Raw genomic sequence first — 17,816 nt, 5'->3', positions numbered from 1 at the left:
GCGGTAGAATGAGATGGTGCGAAATTTTTACGTACCACAAGGTTACCAATCACCACAGTAGCTAAGAAAAACGGAATGCAGGAGACGTCTCCAACCAACATACAATCCCACATCGATTCTATCCATTCGCCGCACAATACCCTAAATACTATCATAAATGAGTGCATAAAGTCGGTGAAATTCCATCGTGGCATCGAATGATCGGGAAATCGGTCAACGTTATCTATAAAAGATATAGCGTGGTTTTAGACCGTGAAGAATGTCTTGTAAAGCATAGTATACCCCAGTAATTCTTGCCGAAAAGCTGCATCCCCATCACAGCGAATATGAAGATGATAATACACAAGACGAATGTCAAGTTACCGAGAGCTCCCATAGTTCTTCCCATGATTGATATGAGCAAATTCAGAGTTGGCCAAGATTTGGCCAGTTTGAACACCCTTAGCTAAAAGTCGGAATTTTTTGGCCAATGTCGCGTTGTGTTTGAAAACAACTTACCAGTCGAAAGGACCGTAACACTGATAAACCCTGCACTCCTTCAAGGCCGAGCTCCAACAGAGATAGGGCCACTATAATAAAATCGAAGATATTCCAGCCTTCTTGGAAGTAATATTTCGGGCTCATCGCTATTAGTTTCATGGAAGCTTCGATCATGAAGGTCGCCGTGAAGAACTAGAATCAGATTTGCAATACTTTTGCCATCTGTGAAGAAGTATCCGACTTACATAGTTGCCGCTTTTGAGTGCACGTTCCAGATCGTGGTCCATATTATAGTGGTCCAAGGCCATGAACAATGTATTTACGACAATACACAACGTAATAAATAACTCTACGAACGGGTCAAATACTATGAATGCTACGCTTTTTTGAATCGTTATCCAACAAGCGCAACAATCCCATACGCAAAACATATCGATCACTTTTAGAGTCCATTCCAGTAGACGCTCTTTAATAGTCGGTTCCTCTTGTTCCTCATCTTCCTCCTCCTCATTCTTGGCTGAGAAATAATAAACGGAAACTGTACGGAAAATTAATAAAATTGAAGTTGACACACTCTTTTTTGGGGAAAGAGGTTTTAGTGCAAGACGCGACAGTGCGACAGCCATTCTTAACCGCCGGTTAAGAATATCTTGTCCTTAGACGGTCGCCTTAAAGCAAGCAATACACAACGCATGACTCCTAACTGATTAACCAAACGCACGGAATCATGCGAAAGTGTTCGAGTCTGTAGAAGACTCGGTTAAAATGCTGAAACATTAGTATTTTGAATACACCATCGAAATTGCTTGCTGTTAGATTAACGATATGACAAACAAAGCAAGTGCGCTCTCGTGTGTTTGCAGCGTTATGAGTTTTGGGGTATGGTATGGATTTTTGTGGGTACGAAATGCTATTTACTCTATATACTAGATGAATAAACACTGAGCGCTAACATATTTCTGACACTAAATCATCTAAACTAAAGTTCGAATTACGAATCTAGATTGGGGTAACGAACACAGTATTTGGAAGTTAAACTAATGGATACTGTGTACGTTTTTGGTTGACGACTAAATATTCCAACACATATTTCCTACCCAACTTGGTGCTCTATAACAATTATTTGTGCGACACCTCTTAATAAATCGCCCTTATTTATTTACCTAATTAAGATTTTCTCGTTAATTTATCCTCCATTTGATTAAATTAAAATAAAAATAAAACTCGATTAGTTCACATTCCAGCAATTCTAGGGTTGCTGGGCATGGTACGTAAGGAAGCAAATTACGATGGTGTGTTTTTTTTTCAATGAATGAAAGGAAAACAATGCCAAAACAAAAGGATTGCTCACCTCCGTGATCACCTTCGCCGCTTTGCCTACCGGCTGCCTGTTCTATGATGTCGTTGAGCACCATGACGTCTAAAAATTACAAGCTTTATAGCTAACAATTCTTAGATGTTAATAAAAAAGCACCTCTTAATTCAACCATCGTTTGCCTTTGAGTATTATTATCGATAAAGGGATTGTCTAAGTGCTTCATTTTTTCGCAAAGTTGCCCAGTGGGTCCATCCTAGGGAATCGTAAATATGTTACTTTTTCTCGAAGAATTCTTTTTCAAAAAAGTTAAACTGATGGCTTACGTAATCTCCCATACGCTTCTGAGTGTATTCCGTATAATTATTTGGTGCCATCGCTGGCCCATTTCTCATAGAGCGACATCTTAGTTGACTTTCCTTCGTCATCATTTTTCCATTTCCCCCAAAACCACCTAATAGATCTCCGTGAGAGGTGTAAGACATCCGTGAAGCATGCGAAGTGTACGATGAGTGACGTGAACCTAATTGAGATTTTTCGTATTATAAATTTATTACCCTTGGCATTCTGGATACGTCGGTGATTAGTGCTCGTGAACAGTGGACGTAATGCCCTCTCAATAATGGAAGCATCGTTTATTTGGCGCAAACATACCAATACATTTAAGTTAGAGTCCTTCTTTTAGGAACCTACATTTTTTAAACGAACATTTTTTTTGGCGAAATATCAAAACACGGAAAAGAAAATTATATACATTTGTGCGCCATTTTTAAATTAAAATTTTAGGTTATTTGCACAGGGACGCAAATGATTTTCGATTTATTTATTCTAAGAAAAATTACTGCACCCTGTATTGATAACCTAAATATACAGCTGTTGAAAATAGAAGGTGGCAAAAATGTGTAATGGAATCTGATCCAGTCTAAGATATAATTTGGAGTTTCACGATCTTTACAGCTTTGCAAGTTTGAAAATCATTTCCACGTTTTACAGAATACGACTGGCATATAGTCTGGGTCAAAAAATAAAATTTTAATTACCAAAAGTTAATCAAACATTAAGAATTTAATTAAAAAAATCGCAGCAGACATCTTTGGTTTCCATATTGTGCACAAAATCTTGTTAAATTTTAACAGATGAAACGCTCAATGCATTAAACTGCAGTTGGCCCTGAATATATCGTATAGTAAACTTTGATCGGAGCTTCGATTACTGACAAAGATGAGCATTGATATACGTACCAAGATTGGCGTAGTACATTGGAACTACCATGGCTCCATTCTCCTCGCTCATGGGAGTGACCGCATTAGAATCGTCGGCGTAAGGAAGATGTTCCTGGGCATCAAGATAGGTAGACAGTACCAAGGGTTTGCGGTCACCAGGGGGCGCCACCATGCGTCGATTGTTGCGCAATGTGAATTGGTGGCTACCTCTGGAGCCTCGCCTCAAGTTGAATGGAGATCCGGGTAGACTCAGACTGGCCTGAACACGGGACATGGTCTATACATGCGTGAGGCATTTAGATTATTTAATTGATGGTTTCGATGAGAAACTAACAGGGCGTAATGTAAAGACCTGTTGGAAGTATAATTCGGATCTGGCCATGTCGCGTGTTTCATGATATGAAGAAGGACGCAAAGGACTAATGAAAAATCAAAATGACTGCTACTCTAAAAACCAAAGTGGGGGTTGCAAATGATGGATACTGGAAATGAACAGTGACAACTAAAAGTATAAGTGCACGGCGTTTGTCAAACACCATCTACAGAAATGATGCTCGGCAAACGAAGTCTAAACACTATAATTGTCGTGATTTTTATATTCAATTTCGCTCGTCTTCGGTAATTTAGAATAATGTCATTTAACAAAATATCTAATATCAATCAGGGGGTTCAAAATAAATCAGGACACTTACAGCGCTGACTTTCCGCATCTTGGTGGGGTTAGTAGGTATTCTTCTCTGCTCACTCACAGAATCTAATCCTTCCGATCTTATGCTCATCTTCTCCTTATTGTTATCGTCTTGTCCTTTGGGTTGGTTCACAAATAGCTCATAGCTGTGACACGAGAAGTCCGAAGGCGATTTTACGATGTCGGTACTACCTGCCGTGCCCCCACCGGCCGCGACTCTCGCCGCTTCCTCTGCCGCAGCAGCTCTTGCGTCTGCTCGATCTTGTTTCGCTTGAGCAGCTTTTTCCGCTTCCTACAAGTATATCGAAACAATGTCCCGACCGAAGCGATTATTTGTCCGATGCTTACTCTTATCGCCTCTTCTTCGGCAGCTTCTTCCTCTTCAGCCTTCTTCTGCAATTCGTCGTACGACATAGCGACAATGGCTAAGATTAAATTAACTAAATAAAAAGATCCTAGAAAGATAATCACTATGAAAAACAACATGTGCCATGGACCAGCTGAACGCAAAACCTACAAAAGAATTGATATCGTTCGATATCGCGTGTAGGGAAATTTTATTCGTTTTACCAGTTGATATAAATTTTCCCAATAGTCCTGAGTCATTAATCTAAAGGCAGAAAGAAAGGCCCAACCGAATGTATCAAAGCTGGTATATCCGTAGTTTGGATTGTCTCCGTAACCTTGCAGACAAATATAGCCCGGTTTGCACTGGCCAGCACCTGAAGAATTTCCACAGAGAGGTATATTCCCTTCGTCGTAATACCAGTTAGCTAAAATGGGTTCGTTAGTAATCAATAATCCTATGGGTTCGGGTTGCTAACTTTCGTTTTTGTTGAACCTGTCCCAGTTCTCGTCCGTAAGGTTGCCCCACGATCCGTCCATCGGGAAAACTTTGATACATTTTTGAGTTAGAACGCCCATATAAATTTGTAAACCCATTAAAGCAAAAACGGAGAGAGAAAACATGGTTAAAATTATCACATCTCGTAGATTTTTTACAGATTCTATGACAGCTCCTACGATGGTCTTCAAACCTACAAAAACGGTGATGCCAACGCTATTGCCAGGTGAACTAGAAGTTGGCTAGTTTACCGGGCACAATGGCTACGGTTTTTAGGGCACGAAGTACCCTAAATGTTCTTAAGGCAGCTAGATTTCCCAGGTCTATACCCATAGTAACGTAACTGGAATTTCGAATAAGAAATTAGTCACGTTGATAGTGGTAACTGCATCGCATCTAATATTTTCTAATAAGCTGCTGATACTTATTACATAAACTAGTATAAAAAAGAAATTGGTTGTCATAATGCATATTTTTAACACAATTTTATTTTAATCTAAGTACTAGGAAGTGGGTCGGGTACTAGTACAAATCTATCAGAAGTACATGTTATACTAGATTCTAAACTATGGAATAATCCTAATCGATGGTCTCCAAATCTACAATATGTCCATCTAAATAAATTCAATGTAGATATAGCTACCAAGTTTAGTCTACTAATAGAAAAACAATGATAATTAATCGGTATATTCACTCACATGGATTCACATTTCGAAAATTAATTAATAGCTTTACTAAAGACAATTGTCTTACGTCTGTGGAGTAGTAGGGTTAGGTCGATTTGCATCTTTGCAAAAACGATATTGTAGGAGACGAAAGTGTCTTGTTGGCAGTAGGTGCTATAGAAATTACATCAAACGGAGATGTGTCTACAGTTACAACAGCAACTCTATACTCATATGATCTTATTTCACGTTATATGCGATGACGATTTTGTATTATTATGTTTGCGACAATTCGTCAATGCTTATGCGCTTGTGTCGAGCTTAAATTCTAGGAATCTATGTCGTTTTCTAATAGACTATTCTACTCACGCTAAAGCTATGACTACGAAGTCGAGCCAGTTCCATGCATCTCTAAGGTAGGTGAACGGTTGAAGAATAAATCCTCTCGCCATCACCTTCACAGCTGATTCGAAGGTATAGATGCCAGTGAATATCACTCTGAAAAGTACAAAACGACACTTTCTACGCTAAGGCACACCAAAATAAAGCCTTCTAGTTCTAGAATAGAATATTCTGGATAATTCAGAACTATACACGAGTATCCCAAATATCATGGATCAAGTAAGTGACCAGGGAAGATCACTGCCAACAAAATAGGAAAGCTATACAAACACCAGACCTTGCATTTTTTAGAATTTTTCATGAATGGACATTAGAATATGTATCAACAACAAACCTTCCTTTAAAAGTTTCATTAAGACATACCGCACTGGTGTTTTTAATATCAGTTTAATTGTTCATTGAAGTAATTTTGGTGCAAACTTTAGATGAACCATTAAAATTTTGCATTGGCTCCTGTTTTAATTTTTGGGAATATCCTGTATATCATCACCTACTAATTAGCTAATACTAGATTGTGTGTACTTACTCGGTTGATTCTACGGTGGGAGTTGTTGGCATAATCATGAGGATGCAATTGACTAGAATTGTTGTAATAATAAAAAGTGAAAACAAAGGATGCACTAAAATATAAATGGCGACGCGACGGATTGGATTGAAAGGATCTAAAATCCAAAGGGCATTTGTTGCGCTGAATCGAAATATGTCCTTCCCTTTACTTATTACTACAAACGTCTGAAACAACGGAAAGAAAACTTTTTATTGCTTGTTTCAATCCACACTAAATAAAATCTCCCATCCGGACAATTGTATAAAAGTGTGCATCGATTAAAATGTCTTGTGTGAATTGATTTCCTGGATTATTTCAATCTATAGATTTATTCTAAGGGTTATTCGAATCTGTCGTCGGTTTTCCACCGTCTTCTGTACACAAGCGAACTTTGGGGAAAATTTAGGCCAAAATATTAACTTTGAAATAAAAAAAGTTTGCTTCGCATATAAATTTGTTTTTGCATACAGCATAGTTTCTAGTACGAATATTTTAAGATATTTAATTAATTTAATGTAAGATTTCAAGATCATTACGTACTGATTTAAGAATTTATTGATTTTACTGAATTTAGCAAACCTTAAAACTAGCTATATTTGTGAATTGGACGAAAGACCTAAAATCGGTTAAAAATTGTATTGACTCCTTATTGTTGGTCGTTGCTATTCAGAATTGTTGACATTTGATATTTTATTTCAGTTTTGCGGGCACTATTTTCGGTTTTTCCAAGTTAATCTTACCTTCAACTTCAATCTCAACCCTTATCAAATTGCATAATATTTAATGGCATTATTGTTTTTCTAAAGCAAGGAAATAAAATTTGTCTTGTAGATGAAGCGGGTATTCGTTGGAGTCTATCATCACCTCAAATAAATTGGTTGATACTTTCGACCAAGATTTCGCTTGTGTAGGATTTATATATGACGCTAAATTAATGCGGTAGTTAAATATCGTTTACCAATTGGTTACTATAAAAGGGGTCGATGTCCTCGAGTGGTGTGCTCGCAAGTTCTGGAGGAAAAGAACCTTGCAGACGTACTGGAATTGGCAAACCTTGTTCCAGAGTGGGATCTGGTTGGGGGCCTTCATCTTCGTCCTCGTCTTCATACCGAATCTGTCAATAGCAGTTTGTTTAAGTAGTTAAATTTCGAAAATCTTCAAACATGTATTTTGTCATTTTTTAATTTTCGTATTTCAAAATAACATTGAAACTTGATAATATATAATGTGGGAGAATCGAATTAAATTAGCAAACCTACATTTCTAAAGAAAATGGAAGAGAGAAAAGTCGGAAAATTCAAAGGAAGCAGAAATATTGTACATAGGAGATATTTCCTAGACTTCCATTGCGTTCGGTTGCTACTCTTATAAAGTTGGACTGATCTGGCTGCTAGAATGTCCGTCAACCATCCGAACAAATATTTTTAATTTTATCATTGCCAAGCATTGCATTAGCCTAACTTTTTAAGACAAACATTTATTAACAACGGAAGATCGAAACATCTCCATCAACACTCATCATTGTCGACTGTCTCCCCCAGCGATCTGATCCCGCTTTCGTATTTTTGTAAGCCGGTTTGGTAAATACACTGCAAAATTTTCGAAAATCTTTTTAATGCAAAAAAATCTACAGTAAAAACTCTTAATCTAAGAACAAATTGTTCATCAATGCAACATGCAGATACTATGATAATCTAATATTTCTGTATAGTTGTAGGTTTGTATGCCGCACCACGTTCGCTTGCGTTATTATTAAGGAAACAGTTTACTGTAGCTTGTTTTGCTGTTAAAAAGTATAATATATCTGATCATATTTCGTTAAACAATTGCGTGTTTAACAAATATGAAAACCGTATTAACAGTAAGAGCGGTGTATTATTGTGTTCTAAATGTGTGGCTATCTACCCAACGAATGGCAGTCATACCTAAAGTATATAAAGCAGCCTGTCATCAACTTGCTGTCTAACTTCTAACATACAAAAACAGTAATGAAATCTAAAGAAGTCCTATGGTCTACATTGCCTCAAAAATTCATTAACTTTAATTGTGTAAAATGTGAGTGGGTATACGGTGTTTTGCACGCCTGTATTTTGCTTGTGTACTAGCTACTTTCAGTGGTAGCTTTATTTATTAACATGTTCGTCGTCTGTGTTGATTTTGTGGGAAGCGGGTTCAAAATGCACTATCGTGCGTGGTGATTCAAACAACGTCGAATGACAAATATACGCCATGTAACCAGAGGCTTTAAAAATATGTAATCAGAAGCCGTTTGAATCACTATCAAGTGGCCTAAAGCAGCGCAAATAAAACAAGCTTTGAATTTCTATGCAACTGACGATATATGCGTTAGAAAATCGTCAGAAGCATTTCGTTGATTAGCTAAAAAAGCAACTCTTTCAGAGCATTTTCACTTGGAAAAATCTTACTTCTTTTTTCTTTTTCCTTCGTCCAAAACCAGTCTGCAATAAAGGTTATTTAGTTTAACACCGATAAGCCACGTCAACGTTGCTTCAAAATACTATCTACTGACACCACAATAAACGTCTCAAATTTTTTAAACGCTGACCGTATTTTCAGCGCTGTGATTTTTTTTAAATACAGCAAATTATTAATGTGGAATGTTTTATATACATGGGATACCGTGACGAATGATTGTGATGTTATGTGATGAGAATGTAGGGTAAAAAAGTCCATTATTATCATGGAAAATAAAACTTAAAATCAATGGTACGACTTCAGAGTCAACGGTTTAATTTCAATTTAATTTTATGACCGCCAGTTTTAGGGTATAGCCTTTAATGTACCTATTTGTAGATGCAAGAGTGTCACAACAACAAAATAAATCATGCATAGACGTAGTAGCAACATAGAATTTTTTATACAATAGCAAGTTAGTCAAATTAAGTCGCCTGAGCTAAAAGCAATGTACAAGATACAGCGACGTAGCGGCTGTATACGTAGATGCGGGCTAGAATGCTTCTTTCTGTTCATTTACGATTAAACGCGTCATCGAATTGATAATTCAGCATTCACCACTCAGAGAGTCAAATCACATTTGCCAAAAAGAACTAGGGCAAAGTCAGTTATCCTCCAATGCGCAAAAATGATTAAGATAATTGCAATTCGAAGTTAAAATATTAGAAATATTTTGGTGCGCAACTCGAGATGAAGTTTATAATTTCCGAATGTTGCGTTCTAATTGTTAACGTTTAAACAACAGGAATACGTTAATTAGCACGAATACCAAAAAGTTCGAGAATGATGATTGGCGTCTGCGAAATGAATTGGTAGACGATAGAAAAAAATACGTAAGAAGAAAGAAAAGATTGCGAAGTGATAGTGGAGGATAGTGTGACATAAAAGGTGTTTTTTGACATACTTCTCCTTCAGCTCTCTTCTTTTCGAGCTCTTTCTGCTTGGCATGTTCTTCAGCGATTCGAGCCTCGATGGCGGCGAGCGATTCGCGGGTGAATGGACGGAATAGACTGCGCTCCTCCTCAGAGAACGAGTCAGAGACGACGGACATGTCTCCTCTCGCCTAGGCCCCCACGATACCCTTAAAAAATTACCGAGTTTCCATTATTTCGCCCCATAACTATTCAACATTATTTTAAGCGCAAAAAATTGTCCACCTTCATAGTGGAGAATCTATACTATATTATAACACTAAGTTAGAATACTTAGGTGGCTGAAACATGCACAGAAGTTTGTGCAGTACCACCTGTTTCTATTTCTTCCAACATTATTTTATACTCAAAGCTCGTATCGACCGATTGGTGATATATTTAGAACTCGAATTAATCAAAGTGCTTTTGAGCGATCGGCTTGAATTTCTAAATCTATTTAAATAAGCCGGATTCTATTTTCCATTTATCAGCTCACATTGCTTAGCAATTAGTAAATAGTAATACGTCTGTGTGAGAAGGTCTGCAAAAATACAAATAAAACAGAATCGGATACCCCACCACTGCGGAGCGCTGCTGATGTGAGTTTAACAATCTCGGCAGTTGAAATGTAAAAATTACGATATAAAATTAAAAATTAATGTAAGAAAGAACAAGTTGGCTCGATAGACAGTCAGGTTGCTAAAAGTGCTCAGAAAAATATTTAGAAAATGGTTTTGTAAATTATTATTATTATTATTTTTGGGATAGTCAACATCTACAGATTACATTAGTATAATATGTTTACTGCTCTTTAGAGCAGGTTCGCGTTGCCTCTTAAAATAAAATTAATTCGCGGTGATAGCACATGAAACATACAGATGATAAAAAAAAAGCTTGTTTGTATATGGACATTTGACAAATTTTATTATATTTGGTAATTTTAGGAGATTTTAAGCGGAAGCTATTTATTTTTTCTTATTTAAATTGCAAACCAAATCGACTTGTTATTTCAGCCTCAAATAAACGGTTGATGGAAATCTTTGTAAATTTATCCTCTATAGCGTTATGATGTAACTCTCAAGATCAGAGGTTACAAGTGAAATTTTAGACAAATTTCTGGTAACATTTTACTCCTAAAGGATTTTGTTTCCGAACAACGTATTAAAAGAGTTAAATTTAAATCACGTCTGCAGACTTAATCAAACTGCAATAATTTGTATACGTGAAACATTTATTTAGTTCGTATTAAGACAATCGACGTAAAAGCAACCTTTAGGCACTTCGTTTATCCTTTGGTTTATTTTTATCTCTTCAGATTGTTGGGTTTTATGTCTCATTTCCTTTGCGCCTAGTAGAGCAACAGCCGACCACTTTTCTTGACCTAAATTAGATCGATAAAGGTCCTGCTTTTTCTATCCGTTGATCTTTTATTATATAGCTTGTTCCACTTTTGTTCTGGATGTATCCACAATAAACCCAGTAAATTTTCCTCGATTTATTAGTATACAACTTAGTTATCGTCTTAAAAAACTACTAAATTATAAAGTGCATCAAGTACTTTTGGTCGCCTATTGTCCACATACACAGGGAATGCGTTAGTAGATTATTGATTCAAACGTATTCGTATGACCTTATTGGATACGAACTCCGTTATTCATAGTTTAATGGTTATAAAAATCGAAACAATTAGCAACTTTGTATAATGAAAGGTTTTTAATAACTCATTCAAAAGTAGATCTATTGTTTTCCTCAGTTTTTAAGCACGATTATCTTGGAAATGAATTTAGTCCCATTTATTGATGTTCGTATGAACCGGATCATGATGCCAACTAATTATCAGTTATTGACAGCTTGTTTCGAATGCAAATTCCCAATAATTCGGTTGTAATTTTTGAGAATGTCTAAATTACTCTTTTGTTGTTACATTGGGTGGCTTAAATAGTGTTTAATGATCATTCCCATTTCTTTAAGACCGTAACTTGGGGGTATTCCCCCACTGCATCTCCACAACTATTGATTGATTTCTAACTTGTCAGCGTAAATGGGTATCTTTTAACGAAAAAAATGCCATACGGTGCCGGTAATAATTGATATGTGGAACTTCAAATTATTCAACCGAGTCAATATTCGTAGTTGACGTATCGATTTGTTAAATATGACTCCCTAGGTGTATTATTTATTTAGGATCGTTATCGATTTCTACCAAAATTAGCTCTTATCTAGAGACCTCGTTCAATCAATGCAGCCGCTATATTAGAATCACCGAATTTGGTTCCAATGACCCTCGGATTGAACGATTCCCAATGTTGTGGAAATACAATCCGAATCCTTAGAGGAGAGTAACAAATAATTGAAAGGTCGAAAATCAAGCACCATTGATCGTGTTTAAATCTAATTCCGCTCACTGTGTAAGACTTTGATAAAACTTCAACGGATATCCTTAAGGCCGGCTTCAACTTCATGCAAAGTTTTATTAAAGTAAAAAAGTCGACAAACTGCTTTGTTAACCAGCCTTTTGTGGGTTTAATAGTAAAATAATATTTATTCTTTTATTTCGTCAAACTTCGTTGCGCCGGAGTTTAATGTCATCGTCGTCACACGTGTTTACATTCGTAAACTTAATAAAACTTAATTTGATAACCAGGGCCTAGGTTTTATAGCGTATTGACTAAATTGAGGGCTTATTTAAATGCGAGACCCTGGAACGTCATTGAATACATACGATTTTTCATTTGGGTTTGAGTATTATTTCGAAAAATCGAACGCGGTTTGGCATTTTCCTTTACTACTAAATTGATTACTTACCGTGGGCAGTTACTATCGATCATACCGATATTATAAAACCGTTTCCAGTCAATATTGACACTTGCGATCGTTCAAAATATTAATTTAGTAACACCTGGGACCTACCATTGTGTTGTTTTTAATTGACATCAATTTTAACGAAACCTTTCACGGGTAAACCAAATCGATTGAGTTTAATTCACTTATGTTATGGCAGTAAAACCTGCTTAGCTATTAATAACTTGGCCCAAAAATTTGCCTGTATCTCGGCGAAAATATAGCTTTTAGTCTCTCGACAGGTTAACGATCTTTTAATCCAATCACAATTATCTAAGATGATCATTCGAAAATAGTCAAGAGTTTTTTCGCACACTTTTGTCGGAAAACTACCCACTGTAATCAACTAATTAATCTAGATATCGAAAACGCATTATTGGCTTGGAGGGTGGGACTAATGAGTGGTAGGTTTTATCTCCATTCGGCGCGGACACTATGCATTGACGTCACCAAGTCAACACTCATCATCTTGTTCTATTTGGAAATCGACATTTTAAATGAATACGGGTGATCTGTTTTTTTATTTTAAGAGGGGAAATTAAAGATTCGTAACTTCCTCGCCTTTTCCATTCACAGAATTTCTTTCCATTCGATGCACTTCAAAGCAATATTTCGTCATTTTTTACACTCAGCTACTCGGATAACTGAAATTTATTTCTATAAATAAATACAGACACAAATAAACACGAATTGGAAATCGTTTTCCCTATATAAATGCCAAAATTAGCTAAAAGTTGCCCGGATTTTGTTGGAATCCATCTGAAACCAATTTCCACTTGTTTTTTCCACCGAATGGAAAAAAGCCGACATAGTCCTTTTCGCGTTTCGAATTAACACCTAAGTTTCTAATTAGTTAATGGATTTTCAGTTGGCGCCGTGAGACTAAAAGCCTCTAGGCATTGCGAGTTCAGTATTATGTAACGGGGTAGTTTTATGTATTTTATTTTCAATGTTTACAGCTAAATTTGATTTCGATATATTCAATTTAATAACGTTTGGCAATTTGAACGCATTTAGACGTTTCGAAAATGTAAAAATAACTTGCGTGTCGTTACAAATGCGTTAATACCATCCTGAAAGAGCTCGAAATATTTACCTAGAGAGAAATGTTCGAATATCGATCGATAACATATATATGTCGAACAATTTATATGGTTGGCTCTATTTTGAAATATCTAAATTTAGTACGGCAGTCTAGATGTCAAAAATTTACGGTCACTATTTTCAGTATTGATATCATACTCTAATATGATACGGAGGATGTTCAGGTGCCTCGCGCGTAGCTATTTTGAGACGCACACTGAATTAATTGGAAAAGTTTGGATAGGTAATTCACTCGAATGTGATGTTTAGAATATATTAGTGTACTTACTTGATATCAAATCGGGTAGATTTGGGGGCCAAAAACATAACTAACCTGGAATCAAAAAAGAATTATATGTATTTGTTCACTTGGCAATTTAATTTTTGATCTATGCAACATGCATAATATTTCGAAAGATCTTGGACACATACACATTGTAAACGAAGTGAAGCTTGGCTTTTATTTAACAGGGATGTTTTGGTCCCGGTCGAAATCAGTGCTTAGTATACTGAGTAAGACTCAGTAATACACAGCATTTTATTAATTTGGTTAAAATAATATTATTGGGTATCATTCAATGTGTCAATCATTGCGTTTTGTGCTTGGGTTGAGTTGATCTACAAAACATAAAATATATTTCGTATATATATCCATATATTGTAACCTTTTAATTGTAAGGAAATCACATACCCTCGATCAATTTTGGACTAAATTTATTATCGCAATTTGTTTCAGAAATGAAAACTAAACCTTTCATTAATAACATAGAGTGACCGAGCAAAATGGATGTTAAAACAAAGACAATAACTTTCTGTGCGAAAGTGAGATAAGGTAAATCAGGGTTGAAAGAATTTTAGGATCAGCTTGAGCGACTGTTATAGTAAACAATGTGTCCTCGCTAGTGTGTGCGATAAATGTCCTTCAATAGCTTCGAGTTGCAGTTTAAACTCGACACAATAAAGTCATTATCAACACTTTTTGCTGCTCTAATTATATTGTCACTAATCAAAGATTATAGTTTCTACGTGCGACAACAACTAATCCAATATAATTTAGACATTGCTGAGGTGTATCACAAATGCAGAAGTGCAATTTGTCTGGCGATGAAAAAACTATGGAAATTTTTCTGGCCGGTCGTGTTTGGAATTTTAATTGTGCTTTTTGCTATGGGGATTGTTTTGTCCAGAGGCACGTTGTTTTCGCATCGAATTTTGCATTCATTAAGGCTTCCATTTTATAGACAAGGTTTTGCAGACTCAACTTCAAATTGGAATGCTACATGGAAACAATATCATTCAATTTGGGCGCGTGCAAAACAGTGCTCGACCCGAATGCAAGTAATGTAGAGAATTTACGAAATAAATTTAAATATGTATTTCGTCGAGAGGTTGTTAAAGAAAATATGTGGAAATAAAACGAAGCGCGTTATTCAATACGCCAAGCCGATTTGCGATAAAATGATAAAACTTAAAAAGGCAAAAGGAAATTAAACATAAAGCGATACTATCATGTTAAAAAAACGTTTTTATTATACAAATTGTGACATCCTATCAATATAATTTTGGTTTGCTTTAAAAGTTATGTGGTTGTCAGAGGCATTCATTCATTCCAAAATTTCCAATAATAACAAGGTTAGATTTAAGTAATTTTATTTGCAAGAATTGTAAGAGGCGTTTATTTATACATTTTTTTTGACAATAAGACTGTTCCAGTTTGGTGAATAATTTGTGTGCCGTTGAGTAAACTGGGTCATGGTCGTATATGATTCAATTATCGAATTCGTAATCTAGTTTTCAAAAGCAGGGTGTGTTTTTCGTTCGTGAAAAATAGTTCCCTCGGGGTGTGTCTAAAATACATACACAGACGTAAAGGAAAGAACCATTCTGATATTTAATGTGTCCGACAGGATTAATATTGTAAGTCATTTATTTAATCACATATAACGTCCGGCGCGATCATTTTTCCAGAATATTCCCTGAGGTTTGATTGTTTCCAAGTAGAAAAACTTTTATATTTATCTAACTAGAGTTGCCGAATTTCCGTGAATTCAAGCCAAGGGAGAGACTCTTTCATTTTTGATCAGGGCAATGTTCGGTTTATTTGCTTTTGTTCCGACAGATTACAGCAAGGAGCATATTTCGATGCTGGCCGGATTCGAGGAAATTTAAATAACAGATAAAGACAAAACTAAAACCAAAAGGAAAAGCTTAAAATTCTTTTTTTAGAAATAATATATACAGATATATTGCAAATAGCTAAAATGGACAACGGTGTAAATTTGGGATAAATTCGATTCTTTTACGTTAAATGGTTCTCGCTCTATTTGTTAAGGGAATAATATTGTTAAAATTGTTAATAATTTCAGAATGACTGCACGCATTTTTTTCAAATTTGGAGTTTTTGAAAAGCGCCTTTTTTACGCTATGAACGCTGCGGATTGATGTAGATTTGCGACGTCACTAAATAAAAATTAGTTTCTCAAAAAAAATTGAATTCTAAGATATCACTTTTTTTTGCAAGAAAAGATAGCCAAATAAGAGTTTAGTCTAGTCTAGTGGATACCGCATTTCGATATATTTTTCCTAACGTATATCAACAGTTAAAGAATTAAAAAAAAAACTCAAAATAATGTCGCATCTTTGGGAATTGCCATTATTAATTCCTCATTTTTGTTCTTTTAGCAAAATTATATTTCAAATGATTGGTAAAAAAAGTTTAGATAACAATTATAACGGTGGTGTTTATTAAAGCTGCAAGCTATATTTTGGTGTATTTGTGAAAAATGAGTTTTCTACCTGTAAAAAGGTTTTACAAGCGGCGTGTTTATTTTCAATACATTGAAAACGCAGAGTAAAAAGTGTTATACCAGAAAGAGTCGAATTTATCCCATCTTTAAAACGGGTTTAATTTTAGTTTTCTGTATTATAATATTTCTTTTCAGAGAACGGGACTTAAAATTAAAACATGCGAATAGCCTCCCTGGCCACGATTCTAGAAATTTAAAAATATATTTTAGCATTTCTTCTTGGCCGCTTCAGTTGTAAGTTTTTTCACCCCAAGTCTTTTCAACAATTACTTTTCGAGATAGGCGAACTACTTTTGTTAATTGGCCACCTGATACATAGCATTAGCAAATAACTTAGATATTATTTTTATTTAAAATATTTCTGCTCAAGTGTTCGAAGTGTTTTCGGAGCGCGAGCATTGAAGATGCCAAATTAGATTTTGTCGAAACGTCTGCAGGATTCCAGTCGGAGTTCAACAAGCGAACGGATGATATCTCGGAATATAGTGTCATATATATATATATATATATATATATATATATATATATATATATATATATATATATATATATATATATATATATATATATATATATATATATATATATATATATATATATATATATATATATATATATATATATATATATATATATATATATATATATATATATATATATATATATATATATATATATATATATATATATATATATATATATATATATATATATATATATATATATATATATATATATAGAAAACCAACACACACTAATAGATATCTGAACGCTAAATCTCATCACCACCCATCACAGATACAGGCAGTGGCAAATACATTAATTGCTCGGTCCTTCAGGCTCACAAACGAGAGGAACAGAGATAAAGAACTGAAGAAAATTAGTACCTGTCTTCGACAAAACGGATACCAAAGGCGTACCATCAGCAAGGCAATCAGTAAACAACAACAGCCGCAGCAGAGAGTGCAGGACGAGACCCAACGAAGATCGATCGCTGTCCTGCCATACATCAAGGGGGTTACTGACAAAATCGGCCGAATATTACGGAAACACGACATATCAACGGCATACAAACCTGACCATACCATCGGAGCAATACTAAGAAACCCAAAACAAAAAATTACTCTGGAAAACCAAGGAGTATACAGTGTAGCATGCGGATCGTGCAGCCTGACGTATGTGGGACAGACCAACAGAAGGATTTCAGCCAGGCTCGAGGAACATCGTTTAGCCATAAGAAACAAACAAACAACATCTGCTTTGTTTCAGCACCAACATCAGACAGACCATAAAATTGATTTCGGCACTTGCAAACAAATAGCTAATATTCCTGATTTTAGGACTAGGATTATACGAGAGGCCATCGAAATAGAAAAGTCCGGACACCTCAATACGAGAGACGACGCTCTGCATTTATCCAACACGTGGAGAACGATAATCAAACAGCAGAGCGATGCGCAGCAGCCAACGGGGACATCGCAACTACGATCGGGCGAAATTAACAACGCGACAATTCAGGGGCGGAGCCACCTCCC

At 35.6% G+C, this 17,816-nt stretch overlaps 1 protein-coding gene across 1 annotated transcript in view; it reads right to left on the bottom strand.

The window, feature by feature from the left end:
• LOC132695821 (sodium channel protein para) overlaps positions 1-17,816 on the bottom strand; it is a 29,113-nt gene that overhangs the window by 7,688 nt on the left and 3,609 nt on the right. Inside the window, exons 2-20 of the mRNA XM_060660323.1 lie at positions 13,764-13,808; positions 9,544-9,720; positions 8,591-8,623; positions 7,123-7,278; positions 6,144-6,349; positions 5,585-5,713; positions 4,802-4,893; positions 4,531-4,743; positions 4,277-4,479; positions 4,055-4,219; positions 3,711-3,998; positions 3,037-3,277; positions 2,122-2,318; positions 1,955-2,051; positions 1,832-1,900; positions 726-1,018; positions 499-672; positions 283-445; positions 36-223 (exon numbers count right to left, since the gene is read on the bottom strand). Of these exons, the coding sequence (XP_060516306.1) occupies positions 36-223; positions 283-445; positions 499-672; positions 726-1,018; positions 1,832-1,900; positions 1,955-2,051; positions 2,122-2,318; positions 3,037-3,277; positions 3,711-3,998; positions 4,055-4,219; positions 4,277-4,479; positions 4,531-4,743; positions 4,802-4,893; positions 5,585-5,713; positions 6,144-6,349; positions 7,123-7,278; positions 8,591-8,623; positions 9,544-9,690 (3,054 nt within the window). The 5' untranslated portion in view covers positions 9,691-9,720; positions 13,764-13,808. The remainder of the gene's footprint in view (positions 1-35; positions 224-282; positions 446-498; positions 673-725; positions 1,019-1,831; positions 1,901-1,954; positions 2,052-2,121; positions 2,319-3,036; positions 3,278-3,710; positions 3,999-4,054; positions 4,220-4,276; positions 4,480-4,530; positions 4,744-4,801; positions 4,894-5,584; positions 5,714-6,143; positions 6,350-7,122; positions 7,279-8,590; positions 8,624-9,543; positions 9,721-13,763; positions 13,809-17,816) is intronic.

This window comes from Cylas formicarius, unplaced genomic scaffold (assembly GCF_029955315.1).
Source record: "Cylas formicarius isolate icCylForm1 unplaced genomic scaffold, icCylForm1.1 PGA_scaffold_12__32_contigs__length_19106922, whole genome shotgun sequence".
NCBI lineage: Eukaryota > Metazoa > Arthropoda > Insecta > Coleoptera > Brentidae > Cylas > Cylas formicarius.
This window is presented reverse-complemented; position numbering and strand designations above follow the sequence as displayed.